At 39.7% G+C, this 18,172-nt stretch overlaps 4 protein-coding genes and 1 non-coding gene across 7 annotated transcripts in view; 3 read left to right on the top strand and 2 right to left on the bottom strand.

Annotated features, from left to right (window-relative positions):
* The first annotated feature begins 460 nt into the window (after positions 1 to 460).
* Positions 461 to 3,986, top strand: LOC111792718 (glutamate-1-semialdehyde 2,1-aminomutase 2, chloroplastic-like). Its single transcript, XM_023674279.1, has 3 exons — positions 461 to 687; positions 1,053 to 1,226; positions 2,730 to 3,986. Exons 1-3 carry the CDS (start codon positions 517 to 519, stop codon positions 3,795 to 3,797), a joined length of 1,413 nt encoding a protein of 470 aa, XP_023530047.1. The 5' UTR covers positions 461 to 516; the 3' UTR covers positions 3,798 to 3,986.
* A 2,085-nt stretch (positions 3,987 to 6,071) lies between these two features.
* Positions 6,072 to 10,014, bottom strand: LOC111792719 (soluble inorganic pyrophosphatase 6, chloroplastic-like). Its single transcript, XM_023674281.1, has 6 exons — positions 9,647 to 10,014; positions 8,512 to 8,672; positions 7,724 to 7,824; positions 7,402 to 7,583; positions 7,174 to 7,272; positions 6,072 to 6,183 (listed from the first exon to the last, which is right to left on the bottom strand). Exons 1-6 carry the CDS (start codon positions 9,911 to 9,913, stop codon positions 6,091 to 6,093), a joined length of 903 nt encoding a protein of 300 aa, XP_023530049.1. The 5' UTR covers positions 9,914 to 10,014; the 3' UTR covers positions 6,072 to 6,090.
* An 805-nt stretch (positions 10,015 to 10,819) lies between these two features.
* LOC111792720 (hemK methyltransferase family member 2-like) lies at positions 10,820 to 13,153 on the top strand. Of its 2 annotated transcripts, XM_023674282.1 has the most exons (3): positions 10,820 to 10,908; positions 12,017 to 12,771; positions 12,867 to 13,153. In XM_023674282.1, the coding sequence occupies exon 2, from the start codon at positions 12,026 to 12,028 to the stop codon at positions 12,731 to 12,733; it is 708 nt and encodes a 235-aa protein (XP_023530050.1). In that variant the 5' UTR covers positions 10,820 to 10,908; positions 12,017 to 12,025; the 3' UTR covers positions 12,734 to 12,771; positions 12,867 to 13,153. The 2 variants fall into 2 exon arrangements, with proteins under 2 accessions (XP_023530050.1, XP_023530051.1); XM_023674283.1 differs by lacking the exon at positions 10,820 to 10,908 and having other exon boundaries at positions 11,847 to 12,771.
* Positions 13,154 to 13,553: 400 nt separating this feature from the next.
* TRNAN-GUU lies at positions 13,554 to 13,624 on the bottom strand. The gene has a single exon. It is a non-coding gene; the product is annotated as a tRNA-Asn (tRNA).
* Positions 13,625 to 15,898: 2,274 nt separating this feature from the next.
* The window catches only part of LOC111794091 (transcription factor bHLH25-like), a 3,781-nt gene continuing 1,507 nt past the window's right edge, over positions 15,899 to 18,172 (top strand). The window contains exons 1-4 of one of the 2 annotated variants that reach the window (XM_023676224.1): positions 15,899 to 16,097; positions 16,303 to 16,385; positions 17,524 to 18,051; positions 18,127 to 18,172. The exon at positions 18,127 to 18,172 is cut by the window's right edge and continues 308 nt beyond it. In XM_023676224.1, the coding sequence (XP_023531992.1) occupies positions 16,350 to 16,385; positions 17,524 to 18,051; positions 18,127 to 18,172 (610 nt within the window). In that variant the 5' untranslated portion in view covers positions 15,899 to 16,097; positions 16,303 to 16,349. Of the gene's footprint in view, positions 16,098 to 16,297; positions 16,386 to 17,523; positions 18,052 to 18,126 lie in introns of both variants that reach the window. The other variant, XM_023676222.1, reaches the window with a different exon arrangement.

The following is an 18,172-nucleotide window of genomic DNA, read 5'->3' as shown; positions in this document are numbered from 1 at the left end:
ATGAGTCAAACAGGTGACATGAGAACATCTGACCGACAATGTTCAGACAACGAGAGAGGATATGTTGATCACACCCACGAGTGGAACAGGTGACATGAGAACCTCTGATCGTTAGAGAAGGAATAAATGAAAAAGGCACAGGCAATCACGATAACGTTAATGCAAGACGACCTAGTTATTGTACGACTCGTCTCGAACAGTGTAGTCTTATAGAAATTTAGAAAATCCAACTCTACCATCCGAGCACACGAAACTCGAGAATATCTTATTCCAACTAACCTTAGGGCATGAGTTTGATGACCCATATATTTTTTATTCCAAATAAGTGCATCAAAATTGAAGTGAGAAGAGGACTTTCAATTGGGTCAAAAGGTGGGATTGTGAATTGACCATTTTAGCCCTGGTGGATTGCATTATTACAATGGCGGCTCATGTGGTGATCTGTGTATACATTCTCTTATCTTCTTCAACCTTAGAACACAGTTGTTCGAAACAGAGAGAGAAAGAGGAGAGAAAATGGCAGGCGCTTTAGCTGGATCACTTGGAATTGGCCTTCCATGTTCCACCAAGCTCTCTCACACAACTTCACGGTCCTCTCGTCTTGTTCGTGTCAAAATGGCCGCCACACTCGACGAGAAGAAGAACTTCACTCTCAAGAAATCTGAAGAGGCTTTCAAAGCTGCTAAGGTACATTTCTCTTTTACCTAACTTGTTTCCTTTCTCTTTCGTTCAATGCATGGAACCATTGGATTGATTGGTGAATCCCCCTTTTCGTAATCGGTGACTTTTTTCCGAGTTCGCCATAGGTAGTCTGCGTGTTTGAGTTTGGATTTGGATGTTTGATAGTGGATTAACAATTCGATTTGAATTCTATGGTTCTTTTGCGGTGTTAGGTATCTGTGATTCTGATTTCTCGTACCGGAGGGCAGATTTTTTGTTGCATCGCTGAATTTGCGTTTGTTTGTTGAAAATTCAATGTAATGATATCGTGTTTGTGATGGTTGATGTTGATGGTAAACATTGTTTTGAACGCTTTAGAGAAATTTACGCAGGAGCTAATGCCTGGTGGAGTGAATTCCCCTGTTCGTGCCTTCAAATCTGTTGGTGGACAACCAATAATTATCGATTCTGTAAAGGGCTCCCACATGTGGGATATTGATGGTAATGAATACGTTGATTATGTGGGTTCTTGGGGACCGGCGATTATTGGTCATGCGGATGATGAGGTACAATTCCACTCAGTTTATTTGCTTCAATTTGTTTCTATTTGTGTGTCATAATCTCAGTTACTTGGATCTTCTGCGTTGCTTTTAAGTCTAATGTTCTTCAACCTTTATTATTATTATTATTTTTTTTTTGTAAAGTTCTGAACTATCAATGGCCTTCTAAGTTTGGTTAATGGATATGTTTTATCTCATAAGCATGTTGTATCTGACATGGTTCCATGTAATTTGTTCTAAAGAAACGTTGTTTGGCATACGTTGAGCATGGTCAATAACTTTGTCCACAATCAAATTTCCCGCCCGTAGTTATCAGGAGGGAGTCCCACATTAACTAATTAAGGGGATTATCATGGGTTTATAAGTAAGGAGTACATCTCCATTGGTATGAGGCATTTTGGGGAAACCAAAGGCAAAACCATGAAAGCATATGCTCAAAGTGGACAATATCATACCATTGTGGAGAATCGTGGTTTCTAACATATTGTTTAGTCTGAAATTTTACAAAGTGAATAGTGAGGATCGGCTGGGTGTTTGATTCCTATTTCTACTTCATTTCGATTTTATGGGAAATGCAACAATGAATTATCTGATTCTCTAATCTGCCTTGATAAAGCACAGTAATCTTCTTTCTATTATCTATTAATGTAGGAAACAGAGACTTCATTTGGAGCAAAGTGTCAGTTTTAGAGGCATAAGACATGAACATAATTTAGCATTTCTAAGTCTTTTTCCTTTTAAAAAACTGAGCTCATTGGAACATGCGAAGAACGTATTGGGACATGCGAAGAACGTATTGAGACATGCGAAGAACGTATTGAGACATGCTGATATATGTTGGAAAAGATTACTCTAAAGCTGATACTAAAATTTTCTGCATAAACAACGTGAAAGCCATCTCTATTATAGAAAAGAACAGGAGAAGAAGAAAATATATGAAACAATAAAGTAGATGCATACCATGGAAAAATGTTTTAGATCTAAATGACAGAAAGCCACAAAAATAGCAGATTAACTTGCCTATAAAACGAGGCTGATTTCTTCTCTCTTCTATTTGTGGGGTACTTGACTATTTCTTGTAAACAATGGAGACTATTGTATCTTCAGAAGTAAATGAGAGATCCTACCTCGGTTTGAGAGGGGAACGAAGCATTCCCCTAGCATTCTTTATAAGGGTGTGGAAACCTCTCCCTAGTAAACGTGTTTTAAAAACCTTGAGGAGAAATCCGAAAGAGAAAGCCTAAAGAGAACAATATCAGCTAGGAGTTGGCTTGGGTTGTAACCGGAAATAAGTTGTCTTTTGATACGCAAATTGCATGTTTAAATCTTTAGATATCATATAAGCCACCATGTCCAAACGAATGTAATTTTCCTTTTTTTTTGAAGTAATGAACGTATAATTTTGTTTGTATCCTAATTTTTTTTAAAAGGATAAGTCGCAGTGTATATGTTGTGCTCGCATTTGCCCATGCTTCTACTTGGATATTCATCACCATAATATTCTCATAGGTACTTGCAGCCCTTGCTGAAACAATGAAGAAAGGAACCAGCTTTGGTGCTCCATGCCTTTTGGAAAATGTTTTAGCTGAGATGGTGATATCTGCTGTTCCAAGCATAGAAATGGTTCGGTTTGTTAACTCCGGTACAGAAGCATGCATGGGTGTGCTTCGGCTTGCCCGTGCTTATACTGGAAAGGAGAAACTCATCAAATTCGAGGGATGCTACCATGGCCACGCCGATCCATTCCTTGTCAAGGCAGGCAGTGGAGTGGCAACGTTAGGCCTTCCTGATTCTCCTGGTGTCCCCAAAGCAGCTACCTCTGAAACTCTTACTGCCCCCTTCAATGACATATCAGCTGTTGAATCCATTTTCAACGCCAATAAAGGAGAGATTGCTGCACTTATCCTTGAGCCTGTCGTTGGAAATTCTGGCTTCATTCCTCCAAAACCCGATTTTCTAAATGCCATACGCAAACTTACCAAGGAAAACAACGCTCTCCTCATCTTTGATGAGGTCATGACAGGATTCCGTTTGTCTTACGGTGGAGCTCAGGAGTATTTCGGAATAACACCCGACTTAACAACGCTCGGAAAGATCATTGGTGGTGGTCTGCCTGTTGGTGCATATGGGGGACGAAGAGAGATCATGGAAATGGTAGCACCAGCTGGACCAATGTATCAGGCAGGTACCTTAAGCGGGAATCCATTAGCAATGACTGCAGGGATACACACACTAAAGCGATTGAAAGAACCGGGAACCTACGAGTATCTGGACAAGATCACGAGCGAACTTGTTGAAGGTTTGGTAGCTGCAGGGAAGAAGGCTGGGCATGCAATATGTGGAGGCTCCATAAATGGAATGTTCGGGTTTTTCTTCACCGATGGCCCTGTTTACAACTTTGAAGATGCTAAAAAGAGTGACACAGCCAAATTTGGGAGGTTTTACAGGGGAATGTTGGAGCAAGGCGTATACTTCGCCCCTTCACAGTATGAGGCTGGGTTTACCAGCTTGGCACATACATCTGAAGATGTTCAACATACTATAGCAGCAGCTGAGAAGGTTTTCAAGCAAATTTAGGCTTTCATTATGGTATGCTCTGTAACTGAGTGAGAGTTGAGTAAGAACTTCCTCTTAGGAGATTTGTATCTTCCTGATTGTTTGCGAGTAAGTTGGGCGTTGTTTCTTGATGGGCAGTAGTCTCTATGTGCTTTTCTTATTTTCTTACTAGCAGGTTGACCTAATAAAAAGATCAAATTTAGGGCATCAGTTCCAATGGTTCACTTAACTGTGGCATGAATGTGAGATTATAATGAAGTTATTTGATGGTTAATATATCATCATAGTTCACTTCAGATTCTTTCAGGTGTAGAGTGTTGCAAGAAAGGGGCGACCCTCAAGACCCTCAAGTGGTGCCTATCTGGCAATGTGAGGGCCAAGAAAGAGAAGTGTCATAATGCGATCGATGAAGATAGTGCATCATCCAACACACCAAGAGTGTGCATTGAAGCTAAGTCGAGACATATACAAAGTTCGAGAGAGCGAGGCAACACAAGTGTCAAAGACAAGCTCGAAAAGGGTCGAGTAAGACTCCAAACCATAACCTTAGAAGTCAGGGTTTTGATATGAGTTTCGGCATACGGCTTGAGAATTAAGTACGTATATATGAAAGATGAAAGCTCACAAAAAAAAAAAAATTGGTGTTAAACAGATATCTGACGAACTATGCACGAGGCTATTTTCTGCTTGCCAAAATGACGTCTACTCGAAAAGGATTAGAAAAGCCTCAAAATGTACTAGGCACGGCGCTTTACGATGAAATGGAAATAAGATCATTGTTTGCCTCTGTTAACCTGAGCATGTTTGGTGCTCTCTCTTAACATGGTAGGTTTTGACCCAAAAGATAAGCTGGGGCAGGGGTCTCTTACCTTAGGTAAATCTCAAGAGGCACCTGGTCATTTCTACCCATTCAATTATGAGCAAATCAAAGGAGGACCACGTCAATATGTCCTAGCCAGCCTATGAGTTTCTTCTTCGGAGCCCGAACTCTCTTTTCTGCTTCTATGGTTTGAGAGTGCTTTCATCAAATGATACATGTGGATTGAGTCATTCCTACCCCAAAGCCCGATTCGGCCTAGTCGAATCATTCGAATTAACATGTGAGTGATCCAGAAACGAACCCAAGTAGACGAATTGGAAAAAAACACTGTAAAAAACTTCCCACCTGTTCTGAAATAGTTGAATTTTGAGAATATTAAACCTCTCTATCCAAAATAGAAGTACAGAATGGCAAGAACTATTCCTTATTTCAACCTTTTATTAATTATAAAGGCTTGAGGCGACCACAATCCACTTGTTCTCAAACCAATCAATTTCTCTAAAACAGCAGAAAATCCTACTTAGAAACCGAGTCATGCGATACAAAAACAAAACCACCAACTGGGCATACATTATTCCGTCTAAACAATGGAAGAATGGGTTCTACATCATTATGAACATATAAATCAGAAGGCCAGAGTTCACAAATCTATTTTGATTTGAGCACTTACATAAATAGAACCAGCATCTTCCTACAGTCTATGAATTCTATACAAGAGACAGCTCACCAGAAGGAATTGATCTCTTCACGAGATTGGCCCATGATTTGTTGGTCTCTTCAATAACTTTAAGGGCATAATCCTGCACCAAGTATAGCATGTTACAACTTCAAGCTCAAAGAAAGTTTAAATCAAAGAGACCAAATGGTGGCCCACACATCAGGAGTGCTTGTGTTTGAAAAGATTTAATCGAGGAGAGAAGTCTATCAACTATTATGACATGATTTAAGAAAGGGGTTCTTTTATGCACAATTGATTGATTAATCTCATTCTCTAATTGCGGCATCGTGGAATAGGATGGAAAAAGCTTACTGCTAGTCGATGTTGTCCTCTTTGAGTTTTCCCTTTCGGGCTAGAGAGAGGTTTCCACACCCTTATAAAGAAGGTTTCGTTCCCCTCTCCAACCAATGTGGGATCTCACAATCCACCCCCCCTGGGCCCAGTGTCCTCGTTGGCACTCGTTCCTCTATTAAATCGATGTGGAATCTCACAATCCACCCCCTTCGGGGCTCAGCGTCCTCGCTGACACACCGCCCAATGTTTGGCTCTGATACCATTTGAAATAGCTCAAGCCCACCACTAGCAGATATTCTCCTCTTTGAGCTTTCCCTTTGGGGCTTCCCCTCAAGGGTTTTAAAATGTGTTTGTTAGGGAGAGGTTTCCACACCCTTATAAAGAATGTTTCGTTCCCCCTCCAACCGACGTGGGATCTCATAATCTACCCCCTTCGGGCCCAGAGTCCTCGCTGGCACTAGTNTTCCTACAGTCTATGAATTCTATACAAGAGACAGCTCACCAGAAGGAATTGATCTCTTCACGAGATTGGCCCATGATTTGTTGGTCTCTTCAATAACTTTAAGGGCATAATCCTGCACCAAGTATAGCATGTTACAACTTCAAGCTCAAAGAAAGTTTAAATCAAAGAGACCAAATGGTGGCCCACACATCAGGAGTGCTTGTGTTTGAAAAGATTTAATCGAGGAGAGAAGTCTATCAACTATTATGACATGATTTAAGAAAGGGGTTCTTTTATGCACAATTGATTGATTAATCTCATTCTCTAATTGCGGCATCGTGGAATAGGATGGAAAAAGCTTACTGCTAGTCGATGTTGTCCTCTTTGAGTTTTCCCTTTCGGGCTAGAGAGAGGTTTCCACACCCTTATAAAGAAGGTTTCGTTCCCCTCTCCAACCAATGTGGGATCTCACAATCCACCCCCCCTGGGCCCAGTGTCCTCGTTGGCACTCGTTCCTCTATTAAATCGATGTGGAATCTCACAATCCACCCCCTTCGGGGCTCAGCGTCCTCGCTGACACACCGCCCAATGTTTGGCTCTGATACCATTTGAAATAGCTCAAGCCCACCACTAGCAGATATTCTCCTCTTTGAGCTTTCCCTTTGGGGCTTCCCCTCAAGGGTTTTAAAATGTGTTTGTTAGGGAGAGGTTTCCACACCCTTATAAAGAATGTTTCGTTCCCCCTCCAACCGACGTGGGATCTCATAATCTACCCCCTTCGGGCCCAGAGTCCTCGCTGGCACTAGTTCCTTTCTCAAATCGACGTTGAATCTCACACAAAACCACATTAAAAATAAAAAATAAAAAATAAAAAATAAAAACTGAAGCTAGCCGCCTTGGAGCAAGAAAGCAGATCATGAGTATAATGCAAGAAGTGGGTTCCCAACACCCCAACTGTTATATTTGTATATCAGATATATGATATACCAAAGCAACCATCTTGTATTCACATGTTTGCATTGTATTGATGAATTGAAAAATACGACCCTTTCGAGCTATAAACAAGAAAATATTGTGAAGGACTCGAAAGATCGAAATTTAGTGGTGGAGTTTGTATATGTACCTTGTTTGCAGGCATGTTCCCCAGACCAAACCTATTAGCGGGTTTTCCATCAGGGATCTTGTAGTCTCTAAACCAGTCCCTTATAGCAGTTAAGGTTCCCTGCAAGTAACTCTTGGATTAGGAAGGTAAAATTTTTCACTCCATTAGAACATTGCATATTCTGGCATAGACTGCATCAGGATATCCCCCCACCCCCCAAGGTCAGCTTTATAAGGTAAAGATGTATACCGGGAAATGTTTCTCGACATCGTCTATATCATTCACTAGTGAAGCTTTAGGGTCGTCTAGTGAAATTGCAACTATTTTCCAGTCAAGTTCCCCTTCATCAATCATGGCTAAAGCAGCCACTGGTTTCACTTTCAGAACCTCACCTATCTTACGATCACTTTCACCAATTTCAACAACATCAACTACAAAAGCAACAAATAGTTTGAAAAGAGAAAAAGAAAAATCATTGCCTATACATATTATGACATTCTACTCATTAGAGTTGAGGAAGTTACAGAACCTAAAAAGAAAGTTCAATGAAAACATCATGAGGTGCACATACCAGGATCATTATCTCCAAATGCACCTTCAACTTCAGAGTTAGCAAAGGATGGATCTTCCCATGTTTGTGGAAGCAATCCATAATTCCAGTTGATATTGTAACTGTGAGATGCACAGTCAGGTGGTTACATGTTAAAAAAGACGGTACTCGAGAGTCATAAGGTCAAATGCACGAGCCTCAGCCTAATATTTGTAAAATGGCAAATGAAAAAATATGCATATTAGCTAACAGGGCCATAACTTGGCAAGTACGGCATACCTACTTCATCTAAGAGACAGTAGTTTGAAATTCCCTCACCTCACATGCTATGTAATAGCACATATACATATATGTGTCTACATGTTTGTGTGTAATACACACAGATGTATAGATGCATATAAATATTCAAGATGGATAGTACTTATAGTTAAAACTACTTAAGATGGAGATTCCAATTAGTCCAATTCTCCTAGCTTCAAATTCATTCTAAATCTTTTAGTGGAGGCTCAAATGCATATTTCTACAATTTTGGAACTAAAGCAGTAAAAAATATGTGATTTTCTCGCTAAATACCAGAGAACGAAATGAAAAATGTTGCTACACTATGATGTACAAACACTAAGATTGTCAGCAGAAAAAACAGGCTATAGCCATCGGGACGTGCTTTCCATGTCCATCCACTTATGAGTTGGCACTTGGCCAACAGCTAAACTTATTATATCATGTCTAAGTCTAACAAAATTCAATACCCCATACAGTTCCAGCAATAATATACAGCAGAGCTAAGCAAAAAATGCATGGTTTCTTACGGGTAGTATCGAAGCTTCCCCTTTTTGATATCTTGCTTTATTGGAGTGAACGACTCATCTGTTGCGACCTCCATTTTTGCACTGGTTTCTTTTGGAATTTCAACAATGAAGTTGAAAACACCATCCCCCAAATGCAATGGAATATCATGCCATGGGGAGACCTACACCATAAGCAGAACTTCTTTTATAACATGAAGAAATGAAATGTAAAGGAGTATAGCATTCTTGTTAGTTCTTCACTGCACAATCAGTCAGATTTACTAATTAACCTCGCACTTTTCAAGTTCCTCAAAAGCTCACACCACCCATAAATTCAAATTCAAATAATGTGAGATCCCACATCAGTCGAAGAGGAGAACAAAACACCCTTTATAAGGGTGTGGAAACCTCTCCCTAGCAAGACGCGTTTCAAAATCGTGAGATTGACGACGATACATAATGGGCCAAAGCGATCATTATTTGCTAGCGGTGGGTTTGGACTGTTACAAATGGTATCAGAGCTAGACACCAAACGATGTGCCAGCGAGGAGGCTAAGACCTGAAGGGGGTGGACACAAGGCGGTATGCTAGCAAGAGGCTTGGGCCGTTACAAATAATCAGTGAATCACATACAATGGATCATACGCAAGGACGGGACATAAAACTCCCTCCAAGAAACTGGCATCATCAGTGCCTAAGCATAATGGACAAGGACGTATGGATACACTAACGTTCAATTGTTTGAAAGAATTTAAAGTAAATATGAAGGAAACGTAGAATATAGTCTTATAGAAAACAAGAAAAAGTTCGTTCAATGAACTCTGTAGACGGCATACGAATATCCAATTTTATAAGAATTGGGAAACAAAACATCATATCTGAAAAACAAAACGAAATTCGTATATAATACAACACACATTTCTGGATTGATTAATATCTAAAACATCAAGAGATACCTGAACTCTCGCATTCAATCTCACAATGCATCAAATTCCAAATATCCATCCAAACCGGATTCCAAATGGTTCTCCACATCGTTAATTGCACATCAAGGAAAAAAAAAAACAAAAACAATATACAAAATTTCTAAAACGAAAAAATGGAAACCAATCGAGTGACATGCCGATACAGAAATGGGGAAAAAACATGGAAAAACCTTTTTGCCAGACTGATCAGTGAAGAAGACGCGATAGTCGAGGGTTTCAGGCTGGCCTTCCTCCTTGATCTTAACCTCAGGAATGTACAAAGCTCTGCAGGAGAAAGATTTTCTGGAGGAAGGGAGTCTTCTGGAGAAGGAAAGGAAATTGGAATCATATGGGAGCCTGTGCTTGGGAAAAAGGGATGTCTTAGAGAGGAAACAGGAGGCAGTGACGGCGGCGGTGGTGGTGGTGGTGGCATTGGCTAAGACTCTAGCGGCGGCCATAGCTCCGGGAGAAGGGGAAATCTGCAGGAAAAGGGACGTCTTTGGACGAGAGTGAAGAAGAGGGTAGGGGTTTTATGGGCATTCGAGACTTAACCACAAAACAACTGAACTGGATAGGCCAGAGGAGAGAGAGAAGAGAGAGAGAGAATGAAAAATGGCCGTTGGATCATTCGATTGATCAATTCCATTCATTATAATATTCTCAAAATAATAAATAAGGTTAAATTAAATTTATTTTGCTTTTTTCTAAATTAACAAAAATATCTTTAAATTTTTTTTTTTTTTTTTTAAAGTTTTAATAATAAAGCTTCCCTGTCTAGAGCTTTATATCAATGCTAACAACTATGTTGTTCCGTTAAAAATAAGATATCCGACTAATGCATGCAGAAAACATAATGTGTCATCGACTTAACATTCATAATAAATATCTTAAAACAACTTAGTCGTAAATAGAAAAGCGAAAAATACGTGTCATATATTAAATAAAATGAACAAATCCCTGGACTACCCGTTTTATGGCCTTCGTCGCGACATTGTTATGTGTAATGTTGGGTCAGAAAAATGTAAACACATGCAATATGATCGGGACCTAGTTTTAAAATCATCATGGCATGGCCTTAGGCAGCTTTCTGATACGGGCAAGATTGGATATATAGTATTTATATACACACGGCACACGCATAGACATGGAGCCACCAGGCAGATTCATGTACCCCTAAGCCTAGCTCGTCACTCATTACAGGCTGCCAGATGCCACGGAAGGAAAAAACTTGCATAGCATCATGGAGAATATCATAACGGAAAAGTACCCTAATGCATATGACATACAAAAATGCACGAGGGTCTGTTTATAGCATAAATTTATGATTTAGATGGTGAGTATGTAAGTTTGTACATTATAGATTATCAATATCACCTAATCTCTCTCTTGAGCTCTCCAGTTGGTCTCTCATTTCTTCGCAGCAGTTTCCTCGTACTCTCCATTCTCCTTCCTGGTATTGTATCCATTTCCTTTGATTTCAGTTGCTTTCTTTCCTTTTTGATGGATGTTGGGTATAATCGCTTGATTCTACTGATTTTCTCCGAGCCTCCAAGGATGGAAATGAATCTGGCTTGTGTAAAATCTATTCGCTGTTGGTTTTGTTCATATGCCGAATCGAGTAGTTTGATTCGCTTTATGAACCCATGAGTCTTCTTGACTTGTTTAATCTGTCATTTTCTTGCTTGTGTTCTTTCGGAAATAAAAAATCGGTGTCCCATTGTTGATTAAAGTGAAGGTTCTGATCCCTACTTGTAGGAACATTTTGTGCCCTAAAATCACTGGGAATTGCTCGGAAATTATCCGGGAACCGTCTGCGAAAAGAATTATTGGGATTTGGGCCTGAATTTCTGCCACTGACTTTTCTGGTGGCCTTGCTCGGGATTGTTGGGAGGGAGTTCTACATTGACTAATTTAGGCAACGATCCTGAGTTTATAAGTAAGGAATACATCTCCGTTGGTGTGAGGCCTTTTGGGGAAGCCGAAAGAAAAACCATGAGAGCTTATGCTCAAGTGGATAGTATCATAATATTGTGGAGAGTCATGATTTCTAACATGGTATCATAATCATCCCCTTAACGTAGCTATGTCAATAGCATCCTCAAATGTCGAACAAAGAGTTGTGAGTCTCGAAGGTGTAGTCAAAAGTGACTCAAGTGTCGAACAAAGGGTGTACTTTGTTCGAGAACTCCAAAGGAGTCAAGCCTCGATTAAGGGGGAGGCTATTTGAGGGCTCCATAGGCCTCGAGGGAGGCTCTATATGTATTTTGTTCGAGGGGAGGATTGTTAAGGATTGTTGGGAGGGAATCCCACCTTGGCTAATTTAGAGAATGATCGTGGGTTTATAAGTAAGGAATACATCTCCATTGTTATGAAGTCTTTTGAGAAAGTCCAAAGCAAAACCATGAGAGCTTATGTTCAAGGTGGACAATATCATACCATCATAGAGAGACGTTATTCCTAACAGGTCTTTTCTTTTCGATGCAATTGTTTCACATAATAATACACACACATAAGTTTCCTTGATACTTGTTCATCTCTTCTTATCCATAATTTCGTGACAGTTCCAGCACATGTCCCCATTCAAAACTGCGCAAATCCACCTTGTGAGTTCTCATCGTGAGGTTTATGAACCCTGTGATGATTCATTTGCTTTGGTTGATGCACTTTTAGCTGACCGAGTTAACTTGTTAAATCATCACCCAACATTGTGCTTAGAAGTAGGCTGTGGAAGTGGGTATGTCATAACATCTCTTGCTCTTATGTTGGGAAAGGAAGCCTCTGGCACTCACTATATTGCTACAGACATCAATCCTCATGCAACGAGAGTCACTCAGGAGACACTAGAAGCACATGGGGTTCATGCGGAGTTGATATCCACTGACATAGCATATGGTTTGGAGAAACGACTGGCTTCATCTGTTGATGTGTTGATTGTGAATCCACCCTATGTTCCAACCCCTGAGGATGAAGTGGGTCTTGAAGGAATTGCCTCTGCTTGGGCAGGAGGGGAAAATGGCCGCAGCGTTATCGATAGAATGTTGCCTGTTGCTGATGCTCTTTTGTCTGACAAAGGCTGGTTGTACATGGTTTTTCTTGAAGCAAACAATCCCTCCCAGATATGCCTTCAAATGAGAGAAAAAGGGTATGCTAGTCGAATCGTTGTGCAGAGATCAACTGAAGAAGAGAGTCTTCATGTTATCAAGTTTTGGAAGAATGCTGATCTTCAAGTTCATGGAAAAGATTCAAGTCACAAAACAGGAACAATTTCAACATCTTAATTAGGAACACTTTCATAAGTTTCTTTTGTTTCCTGAATGTAAGTGCTTAATCTTGCTAATCCATGCTTTGTTGGTACTAGTTATTACATCGGTTTATAATCTCGGTGGCGTTTCGGTTGTTTATCTCTTGCAGGACTTGAGATTCATCAGGACATCCTCTGTCGTTACAAGGAACTAGCCCATTGTTCGAAATTCGTGCATTCTACAGGTGCGTATTGTTCGATTTTGTATATCAAATACATTTGTTTTGACCCTGTTACTGCTTAGAGATCTTATAGTAGTCAGTACCCTTACTGTCAATTGATGAGTTCGTAGTTCATAGGAACTTATAATTTCATTGTCAAGATACTACTGAAACTGAAAATATATGAATTGGGCTGGCTGAACGTTTTTGAACTGCCATTGTTGACAAGCTTTACTTAAATTAGTTCTCATCTGATAAGATCCAATTCTGTTAGGGCTTCTGTTGTTCTATGTCTGTCTTATGGATTTTAAGATCCAATTCCATTTGGTCATTTGTTTGCGAGATTCGCTATGGTTTAATCCCCTTTGCTTGCTGCAAGTTAGTGGTTTGAAGCAGTGTTTTAAGGATCAACCTGCATGACAATTATGGATAGCGGAATATATTCATTAATATGTTAGCTCGCAGTAATTGTGCCCTCTCGGAAAAATCGATGACTGCATCAAAAATGCACTTGCTTATACTGTACATCTGAGAGAACAGAATTTGATACGATGAGATAGAATGGAAAATAAAGAAAGACACAGGGAACGACATGGATCACCTACTCTTAACGGTCAAAGCGAACCCTAATCAAATCTCCCCAAGTAGGATTTGAACCTATGACAATCGATTAACAGCCGACTGCTCTACCACTGAGCTACTGAAGAACAATGGTAAATTAGGTTTCAGAAAATTCAATTCCGGTTCTCAACCATGACCAATATGAGCTCGAGGTTTCCTTCGTAACTCTCAGAACTTCTTCGTAGTGGTTTCGTTCCATGCCTCATTTTCGTAGAGAACCTCAAAGTGGCTCTATTTCATTATATTTCATCCATATCCCAATTCCGTCCACATATATATATGGATCCCATCTCGAGATATTTCGACTCTTTCGATCTATCACAACAGATCAGGCTATCTATCAATCGATTTGAAAATAGCACATTCATTTTCGCCATAATAATAAGCAGGCGAAGTAGCTAGAAGCTAGAGCTTCTAGGCCTTTCATTCTGATTCACGAAAGAATTGGGAAAGCCAACAGAAAAATTCGATTCTGACTTCGTAGAGCTGGTACTGTTGTTGCCTGCGCGTAGGGTCGTCCCCCACTCCCGTCCCAAGACGCTAAGGGGCTTTTGTTTTTGGAACAGACGGCGGTGTTTTGCTGATGTCTCGAATTCTAAATGCCTAGTTGTTTATAATTATGTTCCTACGTATTTGTTTATAACTAGGCATTTAGAATTCTAGCACAAATAGTTATGGAAGACTTTCACTCGACTATACGCATCTCCAGGAACCACTGAACTGAAATTTTCACCATCAACTCAATCCAAACCAACCCTGGACTGCTCCGACATGATATATCATGATCGGAGTGGAAGATGGAACGCTTCAAAGGTAGCAATCATTTGAAGTTTATTGTCTTTATCATGGGAATATTATTTTCAAGAAAATAAAATAATGCAAAAATAAGATCCTCACAATCTCTTCCTCACACGTAACATTTAGAATTGCCCTAGTTTTGAGGGTTTCCACCTCATAAAAAATTGTACCTAATATCCAATCTTGTTCGAGATACCTTTAGAGGTGTTCGTGACTTCGGTTGAATTGAATTTTAAAAAGAAAATTTGAGTTGTAATCCAATAACCGTGACTCTGTGAAGAATCTAGAAGTCGAGTTTGTTGTTTAGTTGTAAAAGTTTCTTACGTTCTTTTTTGGTGGCTCAATCATATGAGGATAGTTTTCACTATTACGATACATATGAGTAAGGACCAAAAGCATGTTGGAATGATTCGTGATGGTCTGTGAGAATAGCTTTCACTCTTAGCAACCAAGAGTAAGTAACGTGACTATGTCGTAGGAGAATGTCGAGGCTACCAGTTGTCGAATCTTAAGCATGAGTTGTTACAACATCAATATTTAATGATTTTTATGAGTATACATATGCACGAGGTTCCACAAAACATCATTACTTTTACATAATATATGACTAATTTATAAACGGTCGTACAAAAGATTTCAAGCAATAGGAAGCAACCAATATTATTCTAAACGTTTCGATAGTAAAGCCACTTGCATATTGAATTCAAACGAAAACGTCATCTATTTTAATCAAAAGTTGACCTACCTATATCGTCTTAGAGGTGTGATCGATCAATCCAAAACTTGTTCAAAACTGTAAATAGAAAGATTTCAAACGAGAAAGTTAAAGACTAAATTAAAATCAAACGTCAAAATTTCGATGGTATTATGTTTAAGATTGATGTTTCTATCCAATGAATTAAATATTCAACATTTATCAGCTCGTCAACATTTTCATTAATATTTTTAAGAAATCGAAAGAGAAAAATATCTATTTTTTTTATTTAAAAAATCGACATCAATACCCGAGATTAATTTATACTTTCAATATATAAATATTGATCAAATATAAGAAAAAATGTGTTAACGTCTTTTAAAAAATTTCTAAAACATTTGTATCCCTTTAATTTTTTAAAAAGTTTTAAAAAAATATATTTATTTTTAGTACCATGTTTAAAAAATAATTAATACGGTCGAACCTGTATTCAATTTTAGGAGTATTAACAGTGAAAAGTATGACGTTTTTTTTTTTCTCTCTAAATGTAAGGGTATTAATGTTATTTAAGAAAGTTCATGAATATTTGTAAAATACGATACTAACAATTCCATTCATATACTATGGACGAGTATTTTTTTTAATTTTTTTTAATTAAAGATTTAATAAAATTTTAAAAAAAATTCAAATGAAGGTGTGAATGGTTACCATAATTACAGCAATAATATATTCTCAAAAGAATTGGGAACTTATACACACATTCATATCAACATATTTTAATCAATAATCAACCCATTAACCAAAATTTCAAAGCCTGGTTGGTGAAGTTTCCCTAAAAAAGTCCACAAAACACCCAAAATAAATGGATTCCAAAGTCATAATCATCCATGATTTTATCGGTTCCCATTTCTTCTTCAAACCCTCAAGACTTTCTTCCATTCCATACCGAAATCAAACTCTCCACCCCGTGAGAATCCGAGAGCGACTGTTCATAAACCTAGCCATTGGCAGGTGAACAATAAAGCTTCAAAAAGGCTTCTCCATGTCTCTTCCCTGCCATTGTTGAGGTGAGAACAAAAGCTTTCTGCCATTTTGTTATGGCGATCATGTTTGCTTAAATGGGTTTCTTTCTGAGTTTGTTTTGTTGTTGGGGTTAATGGGTTCTTGGAGATTCTCCATTGTTTTGGGACTGTTCTTGTAGATTTTGATGGGAAGTGGGGGAAATTAGGGTTGGTGGGTGAATTGACTTAGTTTATGTCTTTTGCAGTTTAGCTGACTGGTTTGAGGAGGTTTGTTTTGGTGAAGAAGAAGCTTTTTGGATGGAGATATCATCTATGATGGGGTTTTCTGAGATGGTAAGAGGATTTGATTGATAGAATGATACTTTGGAACTTGTTTGTGTGTAGTTATGTAATATCAACTTAAGCTTTTGGGTCTGCTGGATAGGAGTTTCTATGTTTGAATCTAGTTGTTTTGCTTCGAATTAATATGAATGATCACTCGTTGGATCTTGTATTAATCTCTGAGTCAACGAGTGAAGGACGGAGAAGAATTGTGAGATTCTACATCGGTCGGGGAGGAGAACGAAACATTCTTTATAAGGGTGTGGAAACCTCCCCTAAAAACCTTGAGTTGTGGGATTGGGCCGTTACAAATGGTATTAGAGTCAGGCCCTGGGGATGTGCCAGTGAGGAGTCTGAGCCCCAACGGGAGGTGAACATGAGGCGGAGTGCCAGCGAGGACGCTAGGCCCTAAAAGGGGGTGGATTGTGAGATCCTATATCGGTTGGAGAGGAGAACGAAGCATTCTCTATAAGGGTGTGGAAACCTCTCCTTAGGCTCCAAAGGGGGTGAATTGTGAGATCTTACATTGGTTGGGGAGGAGAACTAAGCATTCTTTAGAAGGGTGTGGAAACCTCTCCCTAGGCCCTAAAGGGGGTGCAATGTGAGATCTCACATCGGTTGGGGAGGAGAACGAAACATTCTTTATAAGGGTGTGGAAACCTCTCCCTAGGCCCCAAAGGGGTGGATTGTGAGATCCCACATCGATTGGGGAGGAAAACGAAGCATTCTTTATAAGGGTGTGGAAACCTTTCCCTAGGCCCCAAAGGGGGTGCAATGTGAGATCTCACATCGATCGGGGAGGAGAACGAAGCATTCTTTATAAGGGTGTGGAAACCTCTCCCTAAGCCCCAAAGGGGGTGGATTGTGAGATCCCACATCGGTTGGGGAGGAGAACGAAGCATTCTTTATAAGGGTGTGGAAACCTCTCCCTAGCAGATGCGTTTTAAAAATCTTGAGGGGAAGCCTAAAAGGGAAAGCTCGGGCAAGCCCAAAGAGGACAATATCTGCTAGTGGTGGGCTTGAACAGTTACAAGAATATACGAAGTTTAAGTTATGTTTTTCGGTTTAGTGATAGGAGCACGATAGGTTTGGACGTGTTTGGATCAGAAAAGGAAATGGACCATTGATGAAGTTGTTCTTTCTTTTGTAGGGAATGGAGGATAGTGGCTTTGTCAATCAGTGGCACAAGAGCTCTATAGATGAGATTAGCACACTCCCATTAGCAGCAGCTTTTGGGGAGAATTTGCAGCATTCTTATGCTCATACAAACCTTGACCATAAGGCTTCTTCAAACCATTCTCAAAATGCCATATTTGGGTACGCGAAACATCTCAGTTCATACCAAACAGCTAATCATTCGCCAAATGCACACGTCGTTGCATATCCGACCACGTCTGTTTCGGCTTCCAACTACACGAATCAAATGGACTTCACAAGGCCAAAAGAGGAGGTTGTGTGTCCTCAGAGTATCAGCAATATCCCTTCTGATATGTTGATTTCTCAGGGCTCATTATGTCACCAAAGCCATTTAACCAAGTCCGACCGTGGAGCGAAAAGAACTGCTATCAAAAGTAGACTCCCCCCAGCTCAAGATCACATTCTTGCAGAGAGGAAACGGCGAGAGAAGCTCAGCCAGCGGTTTATCGCCTTGTCTGCTATCGTTCCTGGTCTTAAGAAGGTATGGATCTTTAACTTTTTGGCTGATAAATGAAGAGAAACTGTTTAAGTCTGTTATTTCCCTGGCTGCTGATAGATGGACAAGGCTTCTGTTCTTGGAGATGCCATCAAGTACCTGAAAC

Source organism: Cucurbita pepo, chromosome LG04, assembly GCF_002806865.2.
Source record: "Cucurbita pepo subsp. pepo cultivar mu-cu-16 chromosome LG04, ASM280686v2, whole genome shotgun sequence".
In the NCBI taxonomy this organism is placed as follows: domain Eukaryota; kingdom Viridiplantae; phylum Streptophyta; class Magnoliopsida; order Cucurbitales; family Cucurbitaceae; genus Cucurbita; species Cucurbita pepo.
This window is presented reverse-complemented; position numbering and strand designations above follow the sequence as displayed.

Bases quoted from the DNA above. Each gene is read 5' to 3' on its own strand.
- LOC111792719 (XM_023674281.1), bottom strand. From the start codon at position 9,913: ATGGCCGCCGCTAGAGTCTTAGCCAATGCCACCACCACCACCACCGCC. The intron at 7,825-8,511 runs GTAAGAAACCAT...TGCATCTCACAG, and splicing joins GGGAAGCTTCGATACTACCC to TTACAATATCAACTGGAATT. The intron at 7,273-7,401 runs GTATACATCTTT...AGTTACTTGCAG, and splicing joins ATGTCGAGAAACATTTCCCG to GGAACCTTAACTGCTATAAG.
- LOC111792718 (XM_023674279.1), top strand. From the start codon at position 517: ATGGCAGGCGCTTTAGCTGGATCACTTGGAATTGGCCTTCCATGTTCC. The intron at 688-1,052 runs GTACATTTCTCT...AAATTTACGCAG, and splicing joins AGGCTTTCAAAGCTGCTAAG to GAGCTAATGCCTGGTGGAGT. The intron at 1,227-2,729 runs GTACAATTCCAC...ATATTCTCATAG, and splicing joins TTGGTCATGCGGATGATGAG to GTACTTGCAGCCCTTGCTGA.
- LOC111792720 (XM_023674282.1), top strand. From the start codon at position 12,026: ATGTCCCCATTCAAAACTGCGCAAATCCACCTTGTGAGTTCTCATCGT.